Source organism: Marmota flaviventris, chromosome 14 (assembly GCF_047511675.1).
Source record: "Marmota flaviventris isolate mMarFla1 chromosome 14, mMarFla1.hap1, whole genome shotgun sequence".
Taxonomy (NCBI): domain Eukaryota; kingdom Metazoa; phylum Chordata; class Mammalia; order Rodentia; family Sciuridae; genus Marmota; species Marmota flaviventris.
The window spans coordinates 6,477,237-6,488,505 of NC_092511.1; the positions used below are offsets into that span (position 1 = coordinate 6,477,237).

Sequence of the window (11,269 nt, forward strand, 5' to 3'; positions counted from 1 at the left end):
GAAGGCGACGGGCCCACCCCCGGCGGGGCGCGGCGTATTTTGGTTTGCCTGCGCGCCCCGCCCCCGCGGCCGCTCCCTCCGCGGCGCCCCGCCCCTCCCGCGCTGCGAGGGCCGCGCCGGGGCAGAGCCGCGCGAGCGGGCTGAGGCGCGCGCTGGCCGCAAGAGCTCCGGTCATCACCGCCCGCTGCACACGTGCGGCCGCTGCCGTGCCCGAGCTCACGCCCGCGGCCGCTTTGTTGCTTCTGAACCGCCGGCACCATGCACACGCCAGGCTCCGCGGGCCCGGGCGACGCGCGTGCGGTGAGTGGAGGGGCTGGCGCGGGAGGGGACGCCTGCCTGAGCTAGGGGCGAGGCGAGGGCGCGCCACCTTGCGGGACTGGCGGAGGCGCGGGCTGTGCGGGGTCTCGCGGTTAAGGTACCGCTGGGGCAACCTGGCGGGCTCCGGGGTTGGGCGGGGCGGTGGCAGCACGGGGTCTCGCCGGGCGGGGAGGGGGCGTGTGCTGTGCCCCGCGCAGCCGGACGTGCAGCTTTGTCTCGCGGTTCCCGGCGGCCCCGCCCGGCGCGGGGCTATTTCCAGCCATGACGTCACCTGGGCCCTGTGAGGAGGGTGGCCGTTGGGCGGGGGCGCGGCTGGCGGGAACGCGGCACCCGGGCGGTGGAGGCGGGGCACGGGTAGGGGCGGGGCGCGGGCTGCCGGCGGGAACCCTGCACGCAAGGGGCGGGAATGCGAGGGCGGGGCAAGGTCAGATGGCGGGAGCGAGGCATGGAGGGGGCGGGGCAAGGGGCGGAGAAGCGGCACGCGGAGGGGCGGGGCAAAGGCGGCTGGCGGGAACGCAGCACGAGGAGGGTCAGACCCTTTGCTTCTGGGTCTGGGGGCTGTGGAGTTACTTGCGCTGGGTGGTCGCAGCGACACTGGGCGAGCAGGTCAGATTCTTTTCCACTTGGGCTTCTGTCTAAACTCTGCATTTGTTCTGTGGTTCAGGCTGCCCACAGAGGTTGGGCAAAGTGGTATTTGCAAAGGTGACCTCTGCCTGTTCTCAGAGAGGGGGAAAGTGGTTGGTCAAAGTTTTGCTGCTTAGGCAATTTAAGTGGAAATGGTATCTTTATAGATTTAAGGTTTTCTTTTGGAAGAGACCAGTCAATCCTGGGAAAAGATCTCTCCTGGGTTGTACAGACCTTATGCACGCTCTTCCTCTCGCTCCTCCTAGGCTGGGGCAGAACCAGTGCCTTAATGTTTCTCAATCTGCTAAAAGCAGGCTCAGTCACCATGGGATCTACCTGCATGGAGCCCGTGGAGTTCAGCCACCAGGGAGTTGAGCGCATGCCCCAGAGAATCTAAAAATGGTCTATAAGGAGGATGCTCTGGTGGCTTTGCCAACTCAAGGAGCTGTCATCAAAAGATCTGGCTCACTGGCAGACCACTCAGGCCTTGTATGAATTCATCTTCCAGGTGACACCTTCACACTAGCCACTTTGACTTATATTTTTGTAGTTAGTCTTATTAATAATTTACCCAAGAAAAACATGAACTCGGTAACCTTTTAAGAGTCTTGGTTTTCAGGGGAAACTGCTTGCCGGCCAGGTCCAGTCTTCAGAACATTGGCTTGAAAGCAGAGTTGTTACCAGTGTTCCATTAGGGTCTTTTACTAGCACACAGAGCATGTTGCCTTTGAAGTGATGCATAGATGCAGGCTTCTGGTGTGCACGTCCATGTGACTCTGGGGGGTGCCTTCCCTTTTTCCCCTTGGACTGAGAAGACATTGTGCTATGTCACCTGTAGGTTGACATCATGGACATATGTGAGTCAATCCTAGAGAGGAAGCGGCATGACAGTGAAAGGTCTACGTGCAGCATCTTGGAGCAAACAGACATCGAAGCAGTTGAGGCTCTGGTTTGCATGAGCTCCTGGGGTCAAAGATCCCAGAAAGGTGATCTATTAAAGATAAGACCCCTCACACCTGTCTCTGACTCTGGGGATGTCACCACCACCATGCTTATGGATACAGCTGCAGCTGAGCTACCAAAGGACTTTCATTCTTTATCAACTCTGGTAAGAGGAGGGGTGGGGAGAGGAGCCCTAGAGTGGCTTAAATAATTACATTGACAACTCATGGGTTGATTCACTGGGATGCTGGCAAGTAGGTTGCTTACCCCTCTTGTGTGGGTTCACAGGGGTGAAAATTTTCCCTTCATTGCTTGAAAATGTGCACTGAGGGATCATGACCTTCCAGACATGAGATACACGTGGTTAGTGTACCTCAGATAATAACAGATGAATGCAAGAAAATGAAATTTAATTTCTTGGGGAATCTTGGTGGGAGGTGGGAGGGGGTTAGGTTTTCCTTGTGACCCTATCCAGGATTAGGACATGTGGGCAGCTCCTAGAGAAAGCGTGTGCTATGGCATCAGCCTGAACTTTGTTGAAACAGTGGCACCTCTGCCTTCTTGTGGCAGCTGACTTCAGCGAGAGGAGCAGCGGATCCAGTACTGGGAGTCCCTTGCACCTCAGCATTGGGCTCTTCTGTGGGGCAGCTGAAGAGACCCGGGAATTGTTGGGCACTGTCTGAAGGCTTGGTTCAGTCAGAACCACTGATTAGATTTTTTGAGGACTTGAGATTATTGTGAAAAGCTCTGATTTTGAAGTTTAAATTTGTTTTCTTGTTATAGTCCTAAAGCTAAATTACTCATTTTAGTCGTTGTACAAGGCTTTAGCAGACATTGCCTTTTCTTCCAACAGAGCAAATGCATGATTTAGGAGGGGTCAGAACAGAATGAGGAGAAGCTGAGACAGTGAGTGCCTTGCGTAGCCTTAAGAGCTGCTGGGGCCTTCAGCAGGCTCAGACCAGTCTTCCCTCCATGCATCTTTAAAAGGCATTGGGGCAATGTGATCAAATGAGTTTCTTTTAAAATTTAACCAAAATCTTTTCACGTGGAACTTTTTTTTTTTTCCCTTAAGTGCATAACTCCTCCTCAGAGCCCTGATCTCATGGAGCCATCGACAGGGACACCTGTTCCTCCCCAAGTAACCGATTCCAAAGCACACAGGGTCATGGCCCTCCCGCTATCTTCATCGGTGGCAGCCAGAGCACTGAACAAGAGGACTGAGAGGGGCTTGCCAAGCTTGAAGCTCGAGCCCCAGGAACCGGCTCCTGCGCCCAGCTGCAGGGCCTTGGTAACAAGTGTGATCCGCCACACGGGGGAGAATCCTGTTCCTGCATGCTTTCCTCCTGCTCAGATTCAAGAACAGCGACTGTCCAATAGCAGAGAAGGAGAAGCACAGTTTCTGGGACATTTGGAAGCTTTGCAGGATACACGCCTTGCAGACAGTTTACTCATTGCTAACGCTGTTTCCTGTCAGCCTTGCTTGCACGGATCTGGCGGCCTGCTCCCCACCGACAAAGGCCCGCAGGCGGGGTGGCCTGCTGCAGTTCAGCCCTGCTCACCAAAGAATTTTGAAAATGACTTGCCAAGGAAAACCACCCCTCTGATTTCTGTTCCTGTCACCAGTCCCCCTGTCCTGTGCCAAATGATCCCTACAACTGGACAGAGTAGCATGTTCTCTGCATTTTTGAGACCCCCTCCCCTATTGTCTGTGGGGACTGTCAAACCCATCCTGCCTCAGGCTGCACCCATGCCCCAGCCTGTGTTCATGGGCCCGCCCATACCTCAGGGAACTGTGATGCTGGTGCTGCCGCAGAGCACTCTAGCCCAGCCTGCTACCTGCCCATCCAGTGTCATGGCTGTTGGGAACACCAAGTTGTTGCCCCTTGCCCCTGCTCCACTGTTCATTGCCTCCAGCCAAAACTGTGCCCCTCAGGTAGACTTCTCCCGGAGGAGAAACTATGTTTGCAGCTTCCCAGGCTGCCGAAAGACCTACTTCAAAAGCTCCCATCTCAAGGCCCATCTTCGCACTCATACAGGTAAGCACTGGGCAGGTAGGGTAATGGGAGCAGCAGACCCTCTGGTTAGGAAGCATATCTGCAGCCACCTCTGAGTGGGAGGCAGGAGGACTGCTGGAGTGGGTAGGGGATCATTTTTTTTTTTTTTTTGGTTCTTTAAAGTCCTTGTGATCTTGCAGGAGTTGGAATTGTTAGCACAACCATCAGCACCACTGCTACCCTGTCTGGGTGGAATGTAGGATGGCTCCATTATTGTGGTCCTTCAACAAGTTTTAGAGTACCTTACAGGGCCCCATCTCTCTGTTTTGTAGTAGATATTCATGGTTTCTTTGCATATTTATTTCTTTGTGTGCTGTACTGGGGATTGAACTTGGGTGCTCTACCACTGAGCTACACACCCAGCCCTTTTTCTTTTTAATATTTGTTTTTTAGTTTTAGGTGGACACATAATCTTTATTTTTATGTGGTGCTGAGAATTGAACCCAGTGCCTCACGCATGCTAGGCGAGCACGCTACCACTTGAGCCACATCCCCAGCTCTTTTTATTTTTAGATAGAGTCTCCAAGTTGCCAAGGCTGTCCTCTGAAATTTGCCATCCTCCTGCCTCAGCCTTCCCAGTTCCTGGGATTACAGGCAGGTGCCATCGCACTTGGTTTTTCTTTGCATTTTAGAAAATGCATTCATGTTTAGTGAAAGCATCAACAAGATTTGGGGGAATGTCGGTCTAAACTAGAAAAGTTCAGGTTCTAGAATACTTTTTAAAGAATACAAATACCAGCAGCTTGGGAGGCTGAGGCAGGACGATCATGAGTTTAAAGCCAGCCTCAGCAATTTTAGTGAGGCCCTATCTCTAAATAAAATATTAACAAGAAGGCAAGAATGTGGCTCAGTGGTTAAGCATTCTTGGGTTCAGTTCCCATATCAAAAATAATAGTTTTCTTTGGAGAATGTATAATTTTTAATTCAGAAGGTCACAACAAGAAACTCTTAATGACCTAGTGATGTCCTTGTTGTCTAGTCAGCTTTGCCCAGTAGAATTTTTTGCAGTGAATAAAAGGGTGTTCTATTTGGATAGCCATGTGCACTTGAAATGGGGCTAGTGTGACTAAGGAACCAAATTCTACTTTCTCATTAATTGAACTTAGTTTTGAAGGCTCCATGGGCTGGTGGCTGCCATGATGTCTGACAGGGCTGAGTGCTGCCTGCTAGAGAATCAATCCCTTTTCTGGATAAGGGCAGCGTTTTTCAGGTGTCCAGTGAGTGAGTACTCTGTAGTGCTGCTGTTTGTTTTGTTTGGGGCACTAGGGATTGAACCCAGGGGCACTCAATCCCTGAGCCACATCCCCAGCCCTTTTTAGTTTTTATTTTGAGACATGGTTTTGCTAGGTTGCTTAGGGCCTCACTAAGTTGCTAAGGCTGGCTTTGAACTTTGCAATCCTCTTGCCTCAGCCTCCTGAGCTTCTGGGATTACAGGCATGTACCACCACCCCTGGCTGTTTGTATTTTCCAAGGATCCTATAGTCACTTGTTCAACTTGCCTTTTTGATACTCATGTTACATATAAGCACATAAGGTACGCCATTCAGTAAAGATGTGTTTCATAACTCTTCATGGAACCCCCTTTCCATCAGAATGTCCAGATTGTGGAATATAAAATAGGAAAGACTGACTGGAGAGAGTTTTGTTTTTTGTCTTACAGAACCCCAGGCCTCATGCATTCTAGGGAAGTGTTATACCATAGAACTATATCCCCAGACCTTTTTAAATTTTGAGGCAGGGTCTTACTGAGTTGCCTAGAATGGCCTTGGACTTGTGATCTTCCTGCCTCAGCCTCAGTAGCAGGATTACAGGTGTGTACCACCATGGCCAATGCTTTTAAGATAGGCTGGTTTCTAATTAGTGCAGTGCACCTCTGACCATAGCACCTTTGCTTGCAGCATGAAGTGCATGTTGGTATTCAGACATTCCAGAAGGAGCTGTTCCTCCATATAGCTATGGGGTGGCTATTTGCTTTGGAGAGAGAGCCCCAAGCCTGGCCCATGAAGTACTTGCCTCTTTACCTGAGCAAAGAGGCAAGTGCTTCATAGGCCAGTCTTGGGGCTGTCTCTCTTTGCCTCCTTTGACCTTGTTTCTCCAATACCAAATTTCCACCCTTCTCCCTCAGCTTTCTTTCCATGTGCTTACTGAGACCCTGAAAGGGCTTGTTTCCTGATCTTATTTCTTTGGTCTTAGTTTATTATGTGTCCCATCATCTCCCTTTGTCTTTTAGTTACTTATGCACTTGTCTTATCTCACCTAGATATAATACCTGGTGTCTGATTCAAGAGTCTGACACTAGTAATGATGGCTGGCTCTTCACTGGGTGGGTGTAGGGCTGTGTCAGAGTGAAGGGGTGCTTCTGAGGAAATCAACATGATCTGCTCTGCTCTCATGGGCTCCTTGGTGTGGCAAGCTCTGCTTTTTTTTTTTTTTTTTTTAAATAAATTTTTTAAAGTTTATATATGACAGCGGAATGCATTACAATTCATATCACACATAGAGCACATTTTTTCATATCTCTGGTTGTATACAAAGTATATTCACACCAATTCATGTCTTCATACATGTATAATGTCCATCACATTCCACCATAATTTCTAACCCCATACCCCCTTCCACCCTGCCCTATCTTTTGAGTTCGTCTATTCCTCCCATGCTCTCCCTCCTGACCCCACCATGAATCAGCCTCCTTATATCAGAGAAAACATTTGGCATTTGTTTTTTGGGATTGGCTAACTTCATTTAGCATTATTTTCTCTAACTCTATCAATTTACTTAAAAATGCCATGATTTTATTCTCTCTTATTGCTGAGGCTCTGCTTTTAGTAGAGCCTATCCAGATGAACATATAAGGCATGGATTCCAGATTTGGGGAGGTGACTGAGATTTTCATGTTTAATCAGTCAGCCTCCCTGGGTAGAGACACTATCAGAATCATAAGAAATACGGGCATCTAAACAAGCTCCTTTCATGTTTCCCAAAGTACTTATGTTTCAATAACATGAATGTTCTGGAGAATCCCCTTCTTTTATACCATTTTGTAAACACTCCATTGGAGTTTTCATGAGAAATAGATTTGGGTAACTTTACTTGGATAAGATCACTTTCTATATATTTCTACCAACCTGAAAAAACACATTTAAACTGGAATAAGGTAAAGTGAATGGAAGCTCCATTTTGGTAAGTTGAAAACAAGTAGGGGACTTTATAAATCTCATGCAAAGGCTGGCAGTCTGTCCAGCTCCTGGACGCTGGATGTGCTGTTGATGTGGTGGAGCCTGGGAACAAGTAGGCAACTGTCGGAGTTGGTTTTTGTCGCCTTACCAATACCTGAGTTCAAGTAATTTGTGAAGAGTAGAGGCCTATTTAACTCAGTTCTGGAGGCTAGGAATCCCAAGATCCTGGCCCAGCATCAACTCAGCATCTGGCCCAGGCTTTCCTGCTGTATCAAGACATGGTGGAGGGCACCACAGGAGAGACAGCAACTGCTGGAGAACTTGCTTTGATAGATTATTGCAAGAGTAGCATTGCTATCAGTCCATAGTGGATTAATCCATTGACAAGGACAGAGCCCTCATGACCTAGCCACCTGCCAAAGATGCCACCTCTCCGTTAACATAATGACTTGGGGGATTAATTTTCCACCACATGAAATACGGGGAACACGTTCAAATTGTAGCAGCAACCTTATGTGTGGGGGTCTTTAAAATCTATAAAATTTCAGGCACTACTGTGTTAATTATAAAGTTTATAATGCTGCTGAATTTTCTTGTTACTTCAATTCTGAAAAATATCTGTTGGTACCTCTTCAACACTCATTTATTCAAAACAGTGTATTTGCCACCTGCTATAGGAAGTGCAGTGCCAGGAGTTCAGCTGTACAGAGATGGGTGAACTAGACATGGAAAGACAGGTTGCATGACAGAGTGTGTCAAGCTAGTGATCATGCAGGCATCATGTGATTATGGTAGCCTGGTGAAGAAGGGCTTCAGGATGCCAGAAGGGGCATGCTCCTGCTGGCTAGGAAGACCTTGGTAGGCTCTGTTAAGGGGACGACCATGTCCCCTGCAAGGCTCCCTTGCTTACCTCCCAACTCCAGGAAGACACAATTGGGTTCCTGCCAGTGCTCTGGAACTTTGAATAACAAACACGTTAAGTTTGTAGCAGAAGGTGTCTGAACTCTAACCTTTCCATTTTGTAACTAACCTATTTGTCAGTGAAATAAGAAATCTGGAGAGGAAATTAATGATTGTGAGAAGTCTTAAAGATTCTTAGTGGGATTTTTTTTTTTAAATGTGCAGTTCATCCTGAGGCGGGGAGGAATTATTCCTTTCAAGAATCTTGTCCCTAACGCTAAGCTGTAACAGCAGATTTATTTAAAAATAAACTTCGAAAGGTTTATTTGATGTCTTTGAGCTCTACAGACTATTTATTACCTCTCAGGTGTGGGAGGAAGAGAATGTGTTTTGGAGGACTTCTTGATTCTAGATCACCTACCATCTGAATAATAAAATGTATTCTGAGATTTTGATGAACAAAATTTTTAAAGAATGTAAATTCGCCTTAAGGCTCTGAGCGTGTTTTCTTTAATGTGATGGTTTTCACCTCCCAGGGGAGAAGCCTTTCAACTGCAGCTGGGATGGCTGTGATAAAAAATTTGCGCGTTCAGATGAACTGTCTCGTCACCGCAGAACTCACACAGGGGAGAAGAAGTTCGTGTGCCCTGTGTGTGAACGGCGTTTCATGCGCAGTGACCACCTGACGAAGCATGCCCGTCGCCACATGACCACCAAGAAGATCCCAGGCTGGCAGACAGAGGTCGGCAAGCTGAACAGAATCGCCTCGGCGGAGTCTCCTGCCAGCCCCCATGCGCCCCTGCCTGCCTCTTCCTGAGAGTGGGTGGGCGTCACTGTGATTCCTTGGGAATAGCTGATGGCTTCCTCTAAAAACAAGGCCTCAGAGGCCCAGGAGCTGGTTCCGATAGTGTGTTAACCCTTCTTTTCTGGTTGGGACCCTGTTCAGTATCTTTTGTAGTTTGAGAAGTTTCTTTCCTTCTTTTTCTTTCTTTCTTTCTTTTTAAAGGAAATAGAAGAAAATTTGATGATCCAAATCACCAGCATTCAAACATTTCGGCAATAAAGTTTACAAAATCTGGATTTTTACAACCTTCCTATTCATATTTTGTAGAAATGAGACAGGGTACTAATTTTATACTGTTTTTTATAAAAATATTTATATTGTTGGTGCTCCAATCATCAGTTTCTAGATAGATGATTTTACCACCTTATTTTCAGCTTTTAATAGCGAAGTTTTATAATGACTCTGCTTTTGCTTTTAGTAAGCTTCGTACATTATTCAGAAAAAAAAAATCGTAAGTTATCAGGTCTTCTCAATGATTTTTAAAAAAATAAATAACAGGTTGAATGAGGGCCTCTTATTAAAAAGAAGGAAAGGAAAATTTTGCAGTCAGCTTCATAATGTTTTTAAGAGAAATTCGAGGCAACCAATCCTGTAGCCCACGTAACTAAATTCTGGTTGGCTAGAACTAGTCATTTGTGTGTGTTGCGTGACCTGTAAAGGATGCACTGGGGTTTACTCAGGGCACTGGCAGCTCCTGGTGCTGGGGCTGCTGCGTGATCTGAGCATCTGTGTGCTGTTGCTATCTGGGCCATTGCTCTGCTGAACCATTCTTGTTTGTACCTGAGGCCCCCAAAAGAATGCTAGCCCTCAAACCTGGCTGCTTTGTTCATTGTCAGTTGACCTCTTCTGATGTGGCCTTATCCATACTGCATTGTGAGTAGAATGACTACTTAGAAAAAAGGTTGCATGGATCTTCCAAGTATAGTTCATCTGAAGTGAGGTGCAAGTGCATACAGTTGGCGCCAAGGTTCAAGTTCCTTTGTTAAGGATGGAAAACTAGGAAGTGTGTGTTATGCATAACTGGCAGTGTAATCCCACCTGACTGACCTTTCATTCATTTTATTTGAAAGATATTGTTTTGATCAGACAGTCTACCTTGCAAGTAAACCGTGGGCACTGCTTTTTAGCCATGTGAGCACAGATACACAGGAGATTGGCTGCCTGGCGGAATTGGTTTTGGATAAATGTTGGAAGTTCAGGCAACAGAAGAAATGAAAAAACACAGAATGTTGCACTATATTGGTAGCCTGGGAATATTTTTTGTGCGGATTTGTTTTTGCCTTTTAGTTATTGGCACTTAACCTTTATTAAAATGATGGTAAGGTGACGTGGGGTAAGTAAAATTAGGGTTCGTGTTCAGGTCTTTTTAGTCTAATATAACCCTCTCCTGATCCTTCATTGTATGTTACTTGATACCCATTAAGTTGTCCTTTAGTATCAACTGCTTTTCACCACCGTATGTATGTGTGTGTCTTTAGGAGATTTCCACATTTTGGACAATTCCACAGGTGTATGTTCTTGTTGTCATGAGGCATGATATAGTCACAGGAGAGCGATGGTTGTACATAGTTTGTGTTTTCCCCACCACCCCAGTCCTCCCATCCTCCTAAGTCACCATAAACACTTTTGACTATGTGTGTGTCGTAAATGGCATCAGGTTTGGACAGTTGCTTAATTATGTCATACCAGTGATGCTTGTCCGATGATCTGGGGTAGTGGAAGGTCTTTGAATATTTGGTTGCTTGTGACAGAACTTCATTCTCTGAACAGTATTGTAGATGTATTGAAATGGTATTAATTTAAAACTTCCACTTCCTGATTAGATTTAGAAATACTTTCTGAAAAGTTGGGAAAAAGTTCCCGTCTGAAAAATCCTCCTGAGAACCAAGCCCTTGTAGGCTGCAGCGGGTGAGTGAGGCATCCCTGTGCTGACAGTGCGGGTGCTCGGGTGCCCGAGGCCACGCCGGCAAGGCAGGTTCCCCCTGTGCACTTTATTGCCTGAGCAGATTTGCTTGATTTTTGACATTGAGCCTTTTCAGTAGTTTCAGTAAAATTTGTTTCATAATTATGTTTTATGTAACAGACTTTGAATTCTTATTTAAATGAGAATGTGTAATGTAACTTTTTTCTTTGAATCATATAAAACTTTCTTGATTTGCAAACTGGACTTGTGTCCTGTGTCATTAACTGTGCCCAGTGCCTTAGTGTAACACCCAGTGTCTTCCAGGATGAGTGGGCAGACCTGGCCCGACCTGAACTCTCCTTTTTCTCGGGTTTAGTCTGTTTCTTTGCATTCCTTTGGGAGTTCTCTCTGAAAGGAATGTATGAGGAGGTTGCTTCTCTGTTGGCCACCGGGACACACGTCTGGTCCTGGCAGGATAGGACCCAGCATGCTGGATGACCCTTGGGCC

At 47.0% G+C, this 11,269-nt stretch overlaps 1 protein-coding gene across 1 annotated transcript; it reads left to right on the forward strand.

The window, feature by feature from the left end:
• The first annotated feature begins 114 nt into the window (after positions 1–114).
• Positions 115–11,025, forward strand: Klf11 (KLF transcription factor 11). Its single transcript, XM_027937834.2, has 4 exons — positions 115–300; positions 1,781–2,050; positions 2,957–3,920; positions 8,551–11,025. The coding sequence occupies exons 1-4, from the start codon at positions 259–261 to the stop codon at positions 8,829–8,831; spliced, it is 1,557 nt and encodes a 518-aa protein (XP_027793635.2). The 5' UTR covers positions 115–258; the 3' UTR covers positions 8,832–11,025.
• Positions 11,026–11,269: the final 244 nt, after the last annotated feature.